Source organism: Ranitomeya variabilis, chromosome 6 (assembly GCF_051348905.1).
Source record: "Ranitomeya variabilis isolate aRanVar5 chromosome 6, aRanVar5.hap1, whole genome shotgun sequence".
In the NCBI taxonomy this organism is placed as follows: domain Eukaryota; kingdom Metazoa; phylum Chordata; class Amphibia; order Anura; family Dendrobatidae; genus Ranitomeya; species Ranitomeya variabilis.
In genome coordinates this window covers 91,504,238-91,524,406 of record NC_135237.1, presented here as the reverse complement: position 1 = coordinate 91,524,406, position 20,169 = coordinate 91,504,238, and the positions used below count along the sequence as shown (strand labels likewise).

General features: G+C 41.7%; 1 protein-coding gene across 1 annotated transcript in view; it reads left to right on the top strand.

Moving 5' to 3' along the window:
- The window catches only part of OSBPL3 (oxysterol binding protein like 3), a 172,776-nt gene that overhangs the window by 100,164 nt on the left and 52,443 nt on the right, over window positions 1-20,169 (top strand). Inside the window, exons 4-6 of the mRNA XM_077268789.1 lie at window positions 11,591-11,707; window positions 17,159-17,212; window positions 17,475-17,588. Of these exons, the coding sequence (XP_077124904.1) occupies window positions 11,591-11,707; window positions 17,159-17,212; window positions 17,475-17,588 (285 nt within the window). The remainder of the gene's footprint in view (window positions 1-11,590; window positions 11,708-17,158; window positions 17,213-17,474; window positions 17,589-20,169) is intronic.

Sequence of the window (20,169 nt, the reverse complement as noted above, 5' to 3'; positions counted from 1 at the left end):
CTGCAGCCCGCGTCTCAGGGTCCATCACTCAATGACGGCACATGGCTAGCGCACGCCCACAATGGGATGCGTCAGACATTGCATTCAATGGCGGCGTCAGACATTGCATTCAATGGTGGCGTTAACGGACTACGTTACACCGCGTTATGCCGCGGTGTAACGTAGTCCGTCTAACGGACGCCAAGAACGCAATGTGAACCTAGCCTAAGAGTCTTAGCAGTTTCAAAGGTGAGAAAAGGTCAGATTCTGGAGATGTTTTTAAGATGCAGGTGACAAGAGCAAGTGAGTGATCGGATATAGGGAGTAAAGGAAAGTTCGGTGTCAAATATGACCCCAGGACAGTGGGCATGCTGCTTGGGAGTTATGGTTGAACCCTCCAGAGTAATTTCGATGATGGGTAGAGTGAGGTTAGTAGAAGGGAGAAACACAAGATGTTCCGTTTTGGAGTGATTTAGTTTCAGGTAGAGGGAGGACATGATGTTAGAGACAGCAGACAGACAATCCTTGGTATTTTGAATTAGGGTAGGGGTGATGTCAGGGGAAGAAGTGTATAATTGGGTGTCATCCGCATAGAGATGATACTGGAACCCAAATCTGCTGATTGTTTGTCCAATAGGGGCCGTGTATATAGAGAAGAAGAGGGGGCCTAGGACTGAGCCCTGCGGAACCCCAATAGTAAGGGGACGAGGAGAGGAAGAAGAGCCGGCAAAGGATACAGTGAAGGAGCGGTCAGAGAGGTAGGAGGAGAACCAGGAGAGGGCTGTGTCCTTGAGGCCTATGGAGCGGAGCATAGTGAGAAGGAGCTGGTGATCCACAGTGTCAAATGCGGCAGAGAGATCCAGGAGAATCAGCAGAGAGCAATGACCTTTGGACTTAGCTGTTATTAGATCATGTGGAAAGACGTCCTTTGCACATTCTCTAAGGCTGAGTAGATTTATGAGGTTCATCTGCTTTTTTTTTATTAAACACTTGACGGAAAACTAGCTCTGTCGTATGACATGACAAACTTGTTAGATCGGTGTGTCTCGTGTGGTAAACAAAAGTAACAACACAAATGTGAACGTCTCCTTAACTTAAAGGGTTAGCCAGGACTAAGATATTGATGACCTGCTCCAATGATGCAGTCAGACGGCTTTATAAATCGGACTAAGATTGCATTGCAGTGCATGGACTGGCCGATCGGTCACCCGTTCCGACCCTGACAGCTTCATGCATTTCTATGTAGCTTTCACACTCTGTCAGCTGAGCCTCCAGTCAGTCCGTGCACTGAGTTTCGATCTTGGTCCACTCTATATGGCCTTCTTACTTCTCCTTTAGCATCATCAATTTCATATCGGTCTGTATTGAAAGCCTAACGCCCCCCCCCCCCCCCCCCAATTAGCTGCTACCATGTCTTGCGCTTACTTAAAGTACACAGTGTACAGTGCCATAACACCTCAGCTGTGTATACTGTGTAGTGGCCGTTTTTGGCTTCTGCTTTTATTTACGTCACTGCCAATATTTCCATATCGCTAGTCTGATACATTGCTCTCTGGGCCCCTGTGTACTTCTCTCTTATTCCAGCAGTATGTCCTTTGGTTGTCACTGAAGTTCCAGACAACACGTTGTACATTACTTCCTGAGGGCTCGTCAAGGCCAGGAAACCCTCTCTAGGATCAATAGGTTGCTCATTTATTCCCGGCTGCCCACACCAATCTCTGCTGCCAAACGCTTCCTTGTTTTTCTTCAAAGTTCTCCTGGGAATCGTGTTATTATTCAAAAGAATTAATGCCTTTAATTTACATGGATCTCAGTAATAAAGCGGCCGATGAAGGGGAAGGTCACTGTGTTAGGCTGGTAACAAGGCAGAACGCCTATGCATGGCTCTACTAGTGACTCCGCTCTACAGAAACACATCAAATCTGTCTCCCAGAAAGTCTCCCTCTCACCCACTACAACCAGAGATCAGATTTAATTTTTTTTTCTGATAACCTTCCTTTCATGCAGTAGTTAAAATTACAATATTGTGCATGCCTGCAGCTGTCACTTGAAGGAACAATGGAGCTGACTATATACAATATGAGCTGTATGCAGTTGTGCTCAAAAGTTAACATACCCTGGCAGAATTTTTGCTTTCTTGGCCTTTTTTTCAGAGAATATTAATGATAACACCAAAACTTTATCTCTGCTCATGGTTAGTGGTTGGGTGAAGCCATTTATTGTCAAACTACTGTATTTTCTCTTTTTAAATCATAATGACAACCCAAACCATCCAAATGACCCTTGATCAAAGGTTCACATACCCCATTTCTTAATTCCGTGTAATGCCCCCTCTAACGTCAATGACAGCTTTTGAAGTCCTTTGTGGTAGTTGTGGATGAGGTTCTTTATTTTCTCAGATGGTAAAGGTGCCCACTGTTCTTGGCAAAAAGGCTCCAGTTCATGTAAATTCCTGGGCTGTCTAGCTTGAGCTGCATGTATGAGAACTCCCCAGAGTGGCTCAATGATATTGAGGTCAGGAGACTGAGATGGCCACTCCAAAACCTTTACTTTGTTCTGTATCCAATGACAAGTCGACTTGGTCTTGTGTTTTGGATCGTTGTCATGTTGAAAGGTCCAAGTACGTCCCATGCGCAGCTTCTGGGCTGATGAGTGCAAATTTGCCTCTAGTATTTGCTGATAACGTGCTGCATTCATCTCTCCTTCAACTTTGACGAAGTTTCCTGTGCCTTTGTAGCTCACACATCCCCAAAACCTCAGTGATCCACCTCTGTGCTTTACATTATTAATGGTGTCCCTTTTGTCATAGGCCTTGTTGACCTCTCTCCAAATGTAACGTTTATGGTTGTGGCCAAAAAGTTCAGTTTTGGTCACATACCTCCAAATTACCTTGTTCCAGAAGTTTTGAGGCTTGTCTCAGTGCAATTTTGCGTATTGTAGGCAAGATACTTTGTGGCATTTGTGCAGTAATGGCTTTCTTCTGGCGACTCAAACATGCAGCCCATTTTTCTTCAAGTGCCTCCTTATTGTGCATCTTGAAACAGCCACACCGCTAGTTTTCAGAGAGTCCAGGATTTCAGCTGATGGTTTTGTTTTTACGGAACCCCTGATTTTCCATTTGTTAATCACTGTTTGAACAGTGCCTACTCGCATGATCAATTCCTTGGATATCTTTTTGTATCCTTTTTCTGTTTTATATAGTTCAAGTACCTTTTTCCTGTAGATCCGTTGACCATTCTTTTGCATTGCCCATGACTCACAATCCAGAAACGTCAGTGGCTGCATGAAAGATGCAAGAGTCTGTCTGGATCCTAGAAATTCACTCCGCTTTTATGCACACACAATGATTACAAGCAAACGGGTCACACGTGAGGATGTTACCTTTTAGTAGCCATTCAAACCCATTTGTGTCAACTTCTGTGCATGTTATCAGTTCAATATCACCAGGGTATGTGAACTTTTGATTAGGGTCGTTTGGATGTTTTGGGTGGTCATTATGATTTAAAAAGAGAAAAACACAGTAGTTTGACAATAAATGGGTTTCACCCAACTACTAACCATGAGTGGAGAAAACGTTTTAGTGTTATCATTCATATTCGCTGAAAAAAGGCCAAGAAAGCAAAAATTCTGCCGGGGTATGTAAACTTTTGAGCACGACTGGAAATGTGTTGTAATAAGCTCCCTCCAGCGGTGACTGCAGGCAGGCAAAATTCTGTCCATCTGACTCTTTTGTAGGAAAGCATTCATTAATTCCTAAGTGACAAGGTTCCGTTAAAAACAGTTCATTTATGTTCCTAACTCCTAAATGAAAGTTGCATTACATGTAATCTAAAGTGTAGCTCATTAAGAGTAACTAAACTCTCAGAAGATTTTTTATGTTTTAGGCTTTTTAATTTGGAGTTGATCAGTGGAGGTCCAGATCTTTAGACTCTCACCAGTCGTTCAAAAGATCTCTCTTACGAGCAGTCAATGGGGATCCCCAGACTTGGACCCCAATATCTCCCAAAAATTTAGTTATTACTCTGTATCCGAGATGGGGTAAAGACACTTTACAAAACTAATAACTTTGCACTTGACCGTTTATAATCTTGGCCATAATGAAATCAAAAGGTTCAAAATACTTTTTAGGATTTGTCCAATAATATTTGTGAAACTATGAAAGCCACATGTTTGCAAATCTCTTAAAATGTACATTTGCTGTTAAGTCTTCTTACTTGTGGCATACACCACTGTACACACTGTCCGCTCATATGACATGGTTAGTCCTAAAAGTTTAAAGGGATTTTCCATTACTAGGATATTGATGACTTCTCCTTCGAATAGGTCACCAATATCAGATCAGTGGTGGTCCAACACCCCTACCAATCAGCTGTTCCCATCACACTGTTCAGTGGCTGCTCCTTGGTACTGCAGATCAGCTCCTAGTTAAGCATTTAAAGGTAACCTCTCATTAAACTCTTGCAACTTGAATCACAGGCTGCATGGCTGTTTGATTGTAATGAGGTATTGTAAAGAGATCTGTCCATCAACTGGAGTGAGACGGTGATCACCGGCTGGAGAACACTTTGGACTAGTTGGGTCTCTCCCTCTAGTCTCAGCTGGTTGTTCAAAGTATGTTAACTCCAGCATCCAAGTAAAAAATACCTGGCTATAATTGCTTAGCCAGGCTCTGATACATTCTACCCATGGTTTGGGCACCATGAATTGCATGACAGGTTTCGTTTAAAGTGGCTGTCCCAAAAATTTTTTCCAGGAGCAGGGAACATTGCTAAAATAAATAATTGTTTCCTTAAACTTGCCTGTTTATTTCCCAACCATTCCAATGGTCTAGTCTTTCAATTTCCTGCAGTGATTATGTGCGGTGCGTGTGATTGTGATCACTACAACCAGTCACTCATGTTTTGTGCCTTACATGCAAGGATCACCTCTGAGGTCTAGGACTGATTGTAGCAATCACGAGGGCATGCACGGCATATCCTCACTGCAGGATGATCACCAACATTTATTAGTCAACCACACAAACCACAGAAAAGGTTAACACATTATAAATGTTCAGAGTTTTATGTTCTATAATATCATGTAAAAATAAATGCAACAGGAGCCTTTTTTATTTTTTCCTTTAGCTTGACTTTTGTAAAATGATTTTTCATATCTCCAGAATTGCTTCCTGGTTGAGCTTTAAACATTTCTAAAATTCTTTCTTTTTTTTTATCTTAAGTCAAAGTCGTCTTTACAGATTTCTGGATTTGACCTCCTCTCCACTCATTCATTTATCGTTCTTCGATCATATTGTTCTTTTTTTTACCTTTGTGCTCGCAATGAACCTCCCATTTCAGGCTCCTGGAGATGTAAACTACTTTTTCCAGCCTCTTTGATTTTTAGGATTTTTAGGTTTTTGTTTTTTTTTACGGTCTGTCAAACTTTTATTTCATCTTTGACATTTACTGCAGTCTTTGCATTGGTTATTATATTCATTCTGTTCTGCTCAAAATGTATTTGCAGGTTTTAAGGGTTGTATGATATTACCGAAAAACTTCTCTTCAAATCTTCTAAATGTCTCTTGGAAGATCAGCTATTTCATACTTTCAGCCAGCAACATGACTCTGAGAATAACTAGTTGCAGAATGATCTTCCTCTCTACTGCTGAGTATGAAAAAAGAAATCTGGACTCTTCCAATTGGTAATCGTGCAGTCTCTGGGTTGGTTACCGCAATCAGGAATAGCAGCGTTTTGGACGCAGCTCACCTGCGCTGCGTTCTACAATACAAGCACAGTGGATGGGATTTATAAAAATCCTATGCCCACTGTGCTTCTATTTGACGCTGCCTAAAATCAGCTGTGGTGCGGGTTTACGAGCCGCAGTACGTCATTTTCTGTTGCAGAGATACTAGTCTCTGCAACAGAAATTTCCACAATATAATTTATTGGATGTGTTAAATCCACATTGTTCAATGAACATATGCGGATTTAACTGCATGATTGAACTGCATCTTCTAGATGCCTCTCCATTACTAACTCGTGGGCTTGATGTCACCAGACAATACAATAGTGACATCAACCCCAAAAGTATGAACCCCCACATGTCACAGGCAAGTGGGAAACGTCAGGCAAAGAGCCAGAATTGTTTCATTTAATTTTCTGGGCAGCTGCGGGCTGCTATTTTTAGACTGGGGGGCCAATATCCATGGCCCCTAACCAGCCTGAGAATTCCAGCCCCCAGTTGTCTGCTTTAGCTTGGCTGGTAGTCAAAAATGGGGGGACTCCATGACTTTTTTTAAATTATTTAATTAAATAATTAAAAAAATAGGGTAGGGCACCCCTCTATTCTTGATAACCAGGTTTGCTAATGCTGACAGCTGAGAGTTGCAGCCCTTGAGCACCATTGGAGATTTGTGTGCTTGAATAACTTCGACCTTCAGAAAAATTTAGCAGACTCTACCGTTGTGCTACATTGTTCTGCTGTTCAGAGTCACCTGTACAAATATGGACTTCATGAAAGAGTCATCAGAAGAAATCTCTCCTGCTTCCTCACCATAAAATTCAACTTCAGAAGTATTCAAAAGAACATATAAACAAGCTAGATACATTTTGGGAACAAGTCTTGCAGATCAATGAGGTTAAAATAGCACCTTTTGACCACAACGATCAAAGGTATGTATGGAGAAAAAAGGGCACATAATTTCAGGAAAAGGACATCTCACCAACCACTAAGCATGGGGATGGATCAATCATGCTTTGGGGTTGTGTTGCAGCCAATGGCACGGGAAACACTTCATGAGTAGTGGGAAGAATGAATTCAATGAAATTTCAACAAATTCTTGTTGCAAACATAACACCGTTTGTAAAAAATCTGAAGTTGAAAAGAGGATGGCTTCTACAATGAACAATGATCCTAAACACACGTGAAAATCCAAAATAGAATATTGCAAAAGGAGCAAGCTGAAGGTTTTACAATAGCCCTCACAGTCGCCTGATCTGAACATCATTGAAAATCTGTGGTTAGATCTCAAAATAGCAGTGCATACAAGACGACCCAGGAATTTCACAGAACTGGAAGAATTTTCCAAGGAAGAATGGATGAAAGTCCCTGAATCAAGAATTAAGACTCCTGGCTGGCTACAAAAAGTGGTTACAAGTTGTGAAACTTGCAAAAGGGAGTGGCACTAGGTACTAACCATTCAGGGTGCCCAAATTCTTGCATCCACCCATTTTTCTTTTTGGAAGTCTTAAGGTGCTCACCACTTGTTAGATACCCCTGATTCATTAAGAGGCATTGACTCAACATGACCTCTCATGAAGACCGGTGTTGTTCAAACCCATCTTAAAGGGAACCTGTCACTCCCAAAATCGAAGATGAGCTAAGCCCACCAGCATCAGGGGCTTATCTACAGCATCCTGGAATGCTGTAGATAAGCCCCCAATGTAACCTGAAAGATGAGAAAAAGAGGTTAGATTATACTCACCCAGGGGCGGTCCTGCTGCTGATAGACGTCACGGTCCGGTCCATGACCTCCCATCTTCTTACGATGACGTCCTCTTGTAGTCAAGCTCCGGCGCAGGCGTACTTTGTCTGCCCTGTTGAGGGCAGAGCAAAGTACTGCAGTGTGCAGGCAATGGAAAAGGTCAGAGAGGCCCGGCGCCTGTGCACTGCAGTACTTTCCTCTGCCTTCAACAGAGCAGACAAAGTACGCCTGCGCCGGAGCCACAGTGTGAATACAAGAAGAGGACATCATCTTAGAAGATAGGAGGCACCGGACTGGACCGCGACGCCCATCGTACCAGGACCGCCCCTGGGTGAGTATAATCTAACCTCTTTTTCTCATCTTTCAGGATACATCGGGGGCTTATCTACAGCATTCCAGAATGCTGTAGATAATCCCCTGATGCTGGTGGGCTTAGCTCACCTTTGATTTTGGGGGTGACAGGTTCCCTTTAATGTATCGGAGCGTGCAGTGGGAAAAATAAGTATTTGATACACTGCCAATTTTGCAAGTTTTTCCACTTACAAAGAACGGAGAGTTCTGTAATTTTTATCGTTGGTGCACTTCAACTGTGAGAGACCGAATCAAAAAGAAAATAGACAAAATCACATTGTATGATTTTTACATAATTAATTTGTATTTTATTGTATGAAATAAGTATTTGATGCAATAGAAAAACAAAACTTAACATTTGGTACTGAAGCCTTTGCTTGCAATTACAGAGGTCAGACTTTTCCTGTAGTTCTTGACCAAGTTTGCACACACTGCAGTAGGGATTTTGGCCCACTCCTCCATACAGATCTTCTCCTGATCTTTCAGGGCTTTGTCTGGGCAACATTAAGTTTCAGCTCCCTCCAAAGATTTTCTATTTAGTTCAGGTTTGGAGATTGGCCAGTCTACTCCAGGACCTTGAAATGCTTCTTTTGGAGCCACTCCTTTGTTGCCCTGGGTGCGTACTTCGGGTCATTGTCATGCTTGAAGAACTTAGTCACGACGCATCTTCAATGCTCTTACTGGGGAAAGGAGGTTGTTGGTCAAAATCTTGCAATATATGACCCCATCCATCCTCCCTTCAATACGATGCAGTCGTCCTGTTCCCTTTGCAGAAAAGCACCCCCAAAATATGATGTTTCCCCCACTATACTTCACGATTGGGACGGTGTTCTTGGGATTGTACTCATCTTTCTTCTTCCTCTAAACACGGCGAGTGGAGTTAATGCCAAGAAGTTCTATTTTGGTCTCATCTGACCACATGACCTTTTCCCATGCTTCCTGTGGATCATCCAGCTGGCCATTGACGAACTTCAAATGAGCCTGGACGTGTGCTGGCGTGAACAGGGGGACCTTGCGTGCCCTGCAGGAATTTAATCCATGACTGTGTGGTGTTACTAACTGTAATGTTTGAGACTGTGGTCCCAGCTCTCTCCAGATCATTGACCAGGTCCTCCCATGTAGTTCTGGGCTGATTGATGGCCTTTCTTAGAATCATCCCACAAGGCGAGATCCTGCATGGAGCCCAGACCTAGGAAGATTAACAGTCATCTTGTGTTTCTTACATTTTCGAATAATTGTGCCAACAGTTGTTGCCTTCTCACCAAGCTGCTTGCCAGTTGTCCTGTAGCCGATCCCAGCTTTCACAGCTTTGTGCAGGTCTACAATTTTGTCCTTGGTGTCCTTAGACAGCTCTTTGGTATTGGCCATTGTGGAGAGGTTGGAATATGATTGAGCATGTGTACAGGTGTCTTTTATACAGGTAACAAATTCAAATAGGTGCAATTAATACAGGTAATGAGTGCAGGATGGGATGACTTCTTAAAGAAAAAAAAATACCTGGTCTGTGAGAGCCAGAATTCTTGCTGGTTGGTAGGTGATCAAATTCTTATTTCATGCAATTTAATTATTTAAAAATCATACAATTGTTTTTTTGTGTGTTTTTTATTTATTGATTCTGTCTCTCACAGTTGAAGTGTACCCACGATAAAAATTACAGACCTCCATTCTTTGTTGGTTGGAAAACTTGCAAAATCAGCAGTGTATCAAATACTTATTTTCCCCGCTGTATATCAGAAGGAAAATGCTGTTTCTGGACCTGACAAGTTCCCTCTAAGGCTAGGTTCACATTGCGTTAGGGCAATCCGTTTAGCGCTAGCGGATTGCGCTAACGCAATGTATTTTTAGGGGTCGCGTTTGGGGTTCGCGTTAACGTCCTCGCTCTCGCAGATCCCCGATCTGCGAGAGCGGGGAACGGACCTCGGGCGCGCCGCGGACGCTGCAAGCAGCATCCGAGGCGCACTACAAAAGAACGGCACATCGCTAGCGCGAGCCGAAAAAGGCACGCGCTAGCGATGCGCTTCAGGCAAAAAGAACATTGCTGTCAATGGGTGCGCTAACGGACCCGTTGCACGGCGTTAATTGCGACATTTTCGCCGTGCAACGCTGTCCGTTAGCGATCACCCAAAAACGAAATGTGAACCTAGCCTAAGCCCCTTGTACAAATTAGATTAAAGTATGTTGCTGGTTAAGACTGTTTAACGAAAGATCTAATTCTTATGCAGCCATACACCTTTTAGTCTATGTTGCACATTAGTAATTGAAACCGTTAATCAAACTAACCCATATGTGTTCATGGCAATTGGGCATGAGACATGCAATCTTTTTGGGAATATTCTTTCAACCAAAGATCACTCCTAGAAAAATCAACTTTCCTTGAACAAAACATCTCTCGTCCAATTTTCAGTTGAAAAGTCAGTCGCTGCCTGCTTAATTTCAGAGTTCTGTAGTCCGTTGGATAAAATAGTCATTCATTTTTCATTCCACCCAGTCAAGTGAACTGTATAATAGACTTGTATTAGCGACTGATTTTGATGGATGGCCTAACGTTTCACCCGTCATTCGCCGGATCCGTTGAAAATTGTTTGTCAACAGACAAAGTAACGTTTTTTGTGTACGTCGAAAAAGTGGACAGCGACAGATCCGTCACTGTCCTTCGTTTGCTCTAATGGAAGCCTATGGGCGCCGGATCCGTCAAATGACAGAATCCGGAGACGGATTCCGTTTTTTTTTAACTCTGCATGCTCCAATTTATTTAGCCAGATCCGCTAGTCGGAAACCCTTCGAAAAAAAAGTCAGTCGCATCAGTTTTTCACAATCTGCGACGGATCCGTTGAGCCAACGGATTGTGACTGACGGCAAAAAATTGATGTATGAAAGGGGCCTAAGATGAGCTATAATACCAGACATAGGCCAAAAGTAAAAATGGCACAATTTTTTTTTATTTGAAACTTGAACATTAGACGACATTCAGACATCTGAATTGTATATTTTATTTTTCATGGGGTTAAGAACTGACAGGCAAGTAGTTGTTAACTACCTGGCTTTTCTGCCCATTGCCGGCTCAGGGCAATCACAGACCGCTACTGCCGGCGATTCTGCTGCTCACATTAGCACATTTCTGCAGCAGCTTTAAATCCGACCCCTGATTTAGATCTTGCCACTTAAAAAATTGGATCTATTTTCACATTGCTATCTTTATTTATTGAAGAGTTTTTGAAAAATGTGCAACTAGCAGAGATGATTCCACAACTCGTCAATCTTAAAGTTGCATAAGCTTTCATGGCCAATGTAAAAAAGAAAAGACCAACATAGTTAGAAAGTAAAGTGAACTACATTTGTCTATTATGATTATCTATTTATCACATTATCAGATAAGATCATCTGTCATAACCATTAAAATATATTTATTAAAAAAAGCATATTATTAAAATTGCGCCTGTTTTGTGTCTGACATGGTGAAATTAGTTGATGAACCCCATTGGTGACTGGTTGGTTGAGTTGAGTGATTATAATTTGTGTGCAATATGTTGGTGCGATGCAAAAAAAATACACAATAAACAATGAAATGGTACAGATTTTTTATACGTTAAAAAAAATTAAGTTTGACTCAAATCCTTACTTGACTTGTCTGATTCTTGTCTCCCATGATGGCACATTATTGAAATTTGGTTTAACTTTTGCTCCAATTGTAATGCAGCTTTTTAACCAGAATATTGTTATTGATCATATTATGAAATCAGTATTTGAGGTCACTCATGGGACGGACCAGTTTATTAACACCTATTTTCTCCCAACAGGACAGCTGGGAAATTGTTGAAGGCCTCCGGGGAAGCGCAATCTGTACACAGGAGCCGCAAAAAAAGGAGGGGTTTTTGCTGAAGAAACGAAAATGGCCTCTGAAAGGCTGGCACAAGGTTTGTCTTTACACAGCTCGTTGAGACTACTCTTAAGCACTATTGTCAGAGCCAGGACTTGGACTCGGACTACTATTAAATTACACGCTCCAATTACATCACACAATGCACTTTAGATACAGAAGTACAAAGGAGGGAACATGCACTATGGTTATTCATGTGGTCTGGAATGGACGGAAAACATTTCTTGGTGGTCTGTGTAGGTCAATCATTGAAAATGTCCATAAACCCTCTGAAGATATAGCCTGGTTTTTTTTTTTTTTTTTTTAAAACCTGTATCTAGTTTTAAGCCTGAAATTCAAGATGTGTAGCTCTAAAGGTCCATTTTCACTGCATAATTACGGTATCTAAACTGGCTGCTGATCACCCAGTACAACGCTCGTTTGTTGGGTGAAATGATCTTTTCGTCTGCTTACAAGATCATCGTTCTTGGCATCAAATCATCTTGTATAAACAGGACTTGGGCTGCCAAAGACAATTATATTTGTGTTCACTGAATTAATTATAGATCTTTCAGTCTGCACTTGTAGCATGGTCAGTCTCTGTAACAGGCTATTCAGCTACCACCCGTCACCAAACAGCCGACTGGCAGTCATTTAGTGTCACCGGTCGGCTACCGTAAACAAACCTTTAAAAGCCATTTTTTGCGAGTTTAATTTTTGTTTTTTTTTAATTGTTATTTTTGTATACAAAACCCATTTATGGTATTTGGACACAACGTCTCTTTAAGGTAGATTTCACCTGGAATCTGCTTAAAAAAGCGTTCAATAAATATTAAAGTTTTGGAGGTATTCACAGCAATCCCAAAACGACTTTCTGTACATACGTTCCATCTTTCCTAACTTTTTTTAACTGGTTCCTACTTTGAAAGCCATGATGCAGCTAAAAAGTGTCCTGACCATTCTTGCAAGGAAAATTGTAGAGGAGAAAAAGCACAAATATGGTCTCATCTGGGTAACAGTGTCAGAGGATATCCACAAATGCGCTCACCTTGATGGGTTGTGCACACACAGCCACTGCTAAGGCTGCTGCAGACCCACGAGGAAATAAAAGCATAAACTAGAAAACAAATGGGGTACTCTGTCGTAGAAGGATGAAGGATACCAAATCCAATTTTAGGCGGTTTATTTGTCAACATGCTTTGAAGTATACAACTTCTTTATCAAGAAAAACCATGATTGTGGTTTGTCCTGATGAAGAGGTAGTATACTTCGAAACACGTGGAAGAATAAACCGCCTAAAATTGGATTTGGTATCCTTCATCCTTTCTTCTATGGCAACGCAGAGCAAAACATTTGTTTTCCAGTTTATGCTGACATGGGGCTTCCTCTCAGATGTCGCCACTATTTTATATATGAAGTAATCGAAAAATGCTGATGGCAAAGACTCGGCAAAAATGACAGGCGACTCTTCAGGAAAAATGCCACCGGCGTTTTTCCTAAGGCATTTTTTACTTCGAAACCTATGTGGGTACACTGGCGTCTTTAAGGCATCATGTGCACATACCCTTACAGAGGTGCAGGGAAAATCTTAAAGATAGGGCTTGTGTACATGGCCGTATTTTCGGTCTGAGTGAGATCCAACCAAAACATTTTATCACACTCAGACCAATATTATTCTGTGGGACTGTGCACATGTCAGAATTTTTACTTGGACCAAACCAGTCTGTGGAAAAAATCGCTGCATGCCCGAGTTTGACCTGATATTTGGATCGTACTTGGCCATGCAAGTTATTAAGTCCTTGGAAACAATCGGATTTGACTCAGTTGACACATCTGAGTGCCGTCTGATCTCCACGGTCTGACCGAAAAGAGAAGATAGATAATTTTTTGCCCTCCATTTTTCCTCATCTGAGCAAACTGGAGCACACTGTGATCACACAGATAAGAATTTGATCAGCGTGTGATTTACATAATTGACCCGCTTCTCTCGGATGAGCAAATACACTTTTGCCCGCACCTGCCCATACTGAAACAAATTAAATAGGTGCAGAATTAGCATTCAAGTCATGATTAATTTGCAGAAATTTGTATGTAAATTTAGAGCTGGATTTTATGCAATAGGATCCATAACTCTGTCCATTCATATAAATGTCATGACGCCTTGGAGGGATAAGACATAGGGCTTAATGTAATTTAATGATATCATTATTTAGCACCGAACGGATGTTTGTTGAAGTGAGAAGTCTTTGTTCTCCGCTCCCTTGACGTTCATGCTCACCTAAAATAAAATAATCTCTCAGTAAATCCAGGCAATCTTAAAAACTGTATGGTAATTTGTTGCTTCAGTCACACGCAAGCTCATTACCAAGATAATATCAAAGAGAATTCTCTATCTTGCTGTATTATGCTTTTATGTTAGTAACTCTTGTGTGTTTATGTTGACGGCTGAACTAGGAAAGTCTATTTTAATCATTAATGATGCGGCAGAACATTGACTTTCTGATTTTGTAATTATGTATCTCCACCTTTTTGTTTTACAGTTCACTGTATACTTATAGTAACTTTATCTGTACTTTGCGCCACTTTTTTTGTCTTGATATGTGTGGATTGTTACATGCGAATAGATAAGTAAGCAATGATTAGCATGTGTTCGCCCGGCCTTTTTTTGTTGAGTTCTTGGAGAAGTTCCAAGTTTTTGAAAAGTTTTGCGCCTTTGAGGAGGATTTGGAGAGTTTCATCTCCGTTTTTGCCCCCCAAATATTCTAAAACAAAAAAAACCCTCAAGTGTGTACATACCCTTAGGGGGTTTCCACATGAGTTGAATATACCGCAGATTTCTGGACTGAAAATAAGTTCCGTTTTAGAGTAACAGTAGTGTGGATGAGATTTTGTCATTTCATCCATATGCCGCAGAGAAAACCTGCAGTGTAATTGGAGCACTGCGGCTATTTTAACACCTAATACCTGTCAATTTAAAGGGGTTATCTGGGCATATGAGCTATATGACCTATCCTCTAGGTGTCAGATCAGTGGAGGCATGATACACACACCCTCTATCAATCAGCTTCCTGCAGTTTCGGTGGAAGCTGGATGTAGACATTCTAAAGGATATGAGGTGATCTGCTGTACTTGGCAGAGGCTACTACATGTTAAGTGGAGCTGCTAAGTGCTTTTCTGTGTTTACATCTGGCCCCCAATAGAGCTAACAGCTAATCGGAAGCATTGCCAGGCGATGGCTCCCACTGATCTGATATTATAGAACTATTCTGAGGATAGGTCATCAGTATGAAAAACCTGGAGCACCCTTTTAAGCTGCAGATATTCATCCTGGATTTCGCCCTTTGCGATGCAAAGTGTGAAGTCTGTGGTATGTCCGTAGCATTTGCACAGTTAAAACCACAGTGATATTTTCCACTGCCGCAAATACATTCCAAGCAGTTGTATCTTTAAAACTTCTGCTTTTTGTCTAATAAAAAAATATCATTTCGACCTCAATATGCTATTTAGAGACATTTTAGAAACCCTGCACTTTAAAGGTGCTCCAGCGATTTCTGAAGTCTTGAAAAGAGGGACAGCAGAATTTTAAAGGGAACCTGTCACCCCGTTTTTTCAATATGAGGTAAAAATAGTGTTCAATAGGACCTGAGCTGTGCTGTACAATGGTGCCTTTATTATCCCCTGATTCCCCACCTTTGCTGCCAAAATACCTTAGTAAAGTCGCCGTTTTCGGCTGTCAATCACGCAGGTCTGGTCAAATAGGCGTGGTGAAATCGCTGTTTCTCCCCCACCTCTTGCTTTTCTTCCCGGCGTTGGCGTAGTGGTTCATGCATGCGCAGCAGCCGAATGCACTGCGCAACGGCCAAAAAAGAGCGCGATCTGTGCTATTCCCCTGGTTATCGGTGGTGGCGGCCATCTTCCTGAGGCCGCGCATGCGCAGATGGAGTGCTCTGCTTCCCGGGGCTTCAGGAAAATGGCCGCGGGATGCCGCGCGTGCGCAGATGGAGATCGCGGCGGCCATTTTCCTGAAGCCCCAGGAAGCAGAGCACTCCATCTGCGCACGCGCGGCCTCAGGAAGATGGCCGCCGCCACCGATAACCAGGGGAATAGCACAGATCGCGCTCTTTTTCGGCCGTTGCGCAGTGCATTCGGCTGCTGCGCATGTGCGAACCACTACGCCAACGCTGGGAAGAAAAGCAAGAGGTGGGGGAGAAACAACGATTTCACCACGCCCATTTGACCAGACCTGCGTGATTGACAGCCGAAAACGGCGACTTTACTAAGGTGTTTTGGCAGCAAAGGTGGGGAATCGGGATAATAAAGGCACCATTGTACAGCACAGGTCAGGCCCTATTGAACACTATTTGTACCTCATATTGAAAAAACGGGGTGACAGTTCCCCTTAAATGCAGCTCCAGATGAGAATTAAGAGGACATAAAGTAATAGGAGAGGATCTGGAAAGCAAAGTAATTTTTAAGGTTAATCTACACGAATATTCAGATGTAAATATTCTTTTACCTTTTTAAAGGAATAATCCATTGTCAGTATTTCATTGCTGAGACGAGAATGCCTGTCTATATGCTGCATCCAGAGATGGCTGGCATTACAGAGACGAGCTGTGCTATATTTTCACCCAAAAGAAGGAAATGAAAGTGATGGGAAATTACAGAAACAATATATCCGTGGACTAAAAGAGAATCTATCTACAAGATTACATCCCCCGAGTTATTTATATGTGAGTGTAGCTCTTTCAAAGAAAACTCCAGCAATACCATTTGAGCAAAGAAATCATCATTTGAATTGATATGCAAATGAGTCTGAAGAGCTATGGTAGATCTGAAGCCTCTGTCACTCCGGCTCTATTTCCCACGCAGCGGCAACGCCCCCCCGCTTGACAGACAGCCTCTATGATATGTGACTTCAGGCAAAGAAGCAGTCAGTCAGTCAAATAGGAGGAAGCGATGCTGGGCAGGGAATACAGCTGGGGTGACAGAGGCTTCAAATCTACTATAGCTCGTCAGCCTCATTTGCATATCAATTTAAACCATGATTTCTCTTTAACAAAGGAAAGTTCTGGCCGTGTAAAGCTATTGCTGGACTTGTCTTTGATGGAGGTACATGTGCATAGAAATAGTTTGCGGAGTTAAATCCTGCAAGCAAATTGTCTTTAAAAATATGAATTAATATATTGTAACAGTGGCTCAAAAATCACTGTTTTATCAGCTGGAGATTATCACAAGAGGACTAGTAAACCTGCTGCCAGGTAGTCCTCCATATTCATGAGCTCTGTATAACCCCGCCCCCACCACTGATTGGCGGTTTTCTGCCCATGTACAGTGTATACAGAAATCAGTGGTGGGGTGGGATTATTCTGAGCGCAATTTTTTGGGCAGGCTGCACGGCTTGCGAAAAATGTACTTCGGAGTGGACAACTTCTTCAATGTGTATTGTTATACCGTTAACTCTCATGACCAATATTGAAGGCTTTACATTCTGCTGCTTTCCTTTTAGCGGTACTTCTACTTGGACAAAGGGATTTTGAAGTATGCCAAGGGTCCGACTGAAGTAAGTATTTATTATAACAAAATTAAAGTATTTTGGATATTCACACACTTGCAGAGATGCAGACGCACTCGCGCCCACCAGGGCTGTGGAGTCAGTGTTATGGAATTTGAGGAGTCTGAGTCGGAGGTTTGGCTTACTGACTCCACAGCCCTGGTACACACGCACACTATAATGATAACATATATGTGTTTAGAGGCAGAATATCTAAAGTGTGTTTTATATATGCATAATATATTTGTTTTTTCTGTATTTGTATTTCTAGATTGAAAAGGGTAAACTACATGGCTGCATTGATGTTGGGCTATCTGTGATGTCAGTAAAGAAATCAACTAAGTGCATTGATCTGGATACCGAGGAACATATATACCACCTCAAGGTATTGTCAAAGAGTACACAGCAAAAACTGATCCGATGCTGCTCAAGGAGAAAAATGGGGCAATCAGAATTTCAAGTTAAAATGTCACATTATTGCAGTTCCATATGTGGGCACAAAAGTGTCTGACAGCTGTTTCGTGTGCGAGAGGCCCAAGAGGAAGCGTGTTTCACACGCGGAACTGCTGTCGGCCACTTTTGTCTCTACGTTCTCTTTTATGGAACAGCAGTAAAGTGACATTTTAACATGAAGTGGTGCCCCATTTTTTCCTTTCACCTAAACTTTTAAGTCCAAACGGCAGTGCTAATCAATGACCTGCAACAAAGGCTGTCAGTCACTGATAAGACCGCCCACTGGACTCTTAAGTCCTAAAAAGTAAAGGATTCAATCAATATGTTTCAAGTTATAATAAATCATTTTACACACAGTAGATCAGGCTGCTTGTTCAAAGTGACTGTTTTCCTTTAAATTTAACCCAACTAATTGTAGAATGTTTTTTTTAGTTTACCCCAAGCTGAAATTATCTCCCGTAGGGGGGGTGGAGACGTGGTTGGGTGTACTTTAATAGTAACTGTCTGCCATTCTGTATTCCAGCATTTCATCTTCATCAATAAAACAGATGAAATTTGGCATTTTTCCTTAAATTTATTATGACAGCCGTAATTTCAGCAGCTCATTTTTTTTCCTCGGTAGATCCATCACAGTGAGGTTGGCATGTGTCAGCTGACAGATGATCTTGTGCACACATTTCTGTGTGATTTCATTCACTCACTGTCTCAGCTAGTAAACACATTTATGAACGCTCTCAAATTATGAGCCAGAGCAGGTGGGAAAACAGCAAGTTATTCTCTGTGATTACCCATCACCGAACCCAACCAGATGGCTTTTAACGTTGATTGTAGCAAAAAAAAATAAAAAATGTTGTTTTCAAATGCGCGCACACAGGGCTCCGGACCAGAAATACACTGGGGCTTTCAATAAATAATATGAAGGAATTATACCGCTTGCTCTATCACCAATTTTCCCCTGTGGACGTCTTTGGATAGTTTTCTGTACAAATTATTATAGATCAATCAGTTAGAGATTTTTCAGCAAAGAGAAATTGGCTTAAAAATCACACAAAATAGTGTAAAACATAAAATAAAAAGTAAGATACTCCACTTATTGATGCCTTGCTTTTCCCTTTCTGTCACTGGTCCCATGTTGGCCTCCACTTTCTGCGTAATCCATAACATCCCAAAGGACAACATAGGGACATGCATGTGGCGCTGTAGTGGATCACGTGTCTCTGTGCTAGGACGTCATCGCTCCATTTACAGTATGGTGTCATTTTAGCAATCTCCTTTGAAGACTTACCGGGCATGAAAGTACAAGGATGGCAGGCACAATGGCCTTTATTAGGCCTAGAAAATCAAAAATCCCATTGGCACCCCATGATTACATGGCCTGCAGCATATAAGGGGTTAAACGCTAGCTCCACCTGTGGCTGTTACATATGGGTGCAGGCGGGACACCAGCACTACCACCAACTCAACATGCATGTTAGAGGTGCTATTTTTTTCTCCTAAACTGCTTGTAGGAAAATGTATCATTACATGCTGACAATAAAAATGATTGATTGACTCTGTAATGCAGTGTTTCCCCCAACTGCAGTCCTCAGGAGCCACCAACAGGTCATGTTTTCAGGATTTCCTTAGTATCGTACAGGTGATATTTCTATCACCAACAGAGGTGGTAATTCCATCACCAGTGCAATACTAAGGAAATCCTGAAAATCTGGTCAGTTGGTGGCTCCTGAGGACTGGAGGTGGGGAAACCCTGCTTTGTAATGTGTAGACAGCCTGGGTCTGCCAGAGTCAGAGCCACTTTAAATAAACAGCTATTCAATCTGATCCTAACAGGACATGAGGGCATGTAGACACGGGCTGTCCCTTCACCTTTAAAGATTAAGAAAACCTATAGAGATATAGGAGTACTAGCCAAAGATAACTTATAGAAAAAGGAAGATGTCAGACATCAGCATAAACCACACACACAGGAACTCCACATACAGAACTAACTTACAACAAACAAAATGATATCCTAATACATGATTAATACAGGAAATGTGGTCAATAATTCATATACAAAAATATGGATCAATCTGATAAGTATAGATATATCGTGGAGTAAAAATTATACATGTAATTTATCAACCTCATGATTATTATAAATACATATATGGACAAGTGTCACTCAAGCAAAGAAATAAAAAAAAAAATTGCAGCGTTTTTAGGGGCGTGAACATTAATGTTATGCAAAAAAGAAGGTTCAGGACATATGATAGCTAGGACATAACGAGGTATTCAAAACCGCAAGTTAATCACCTATGTCCAGAAAGAAAAACAAACTAATGCTCAAACAGTAACCCAAAATAGATAATGCCGAAATATGGACACAGCCCTGTAAAGAGGTATGTGAACCAAAATGGTAGATGAATGGGAGGCAATATAAAACCTGTGTGGTAGCGAAGGAACACCCCTGACAAACGTTTCGCATACAGCTTCCTCTGAGGCACCCCTTATGAATGGTTCATATATCTCTA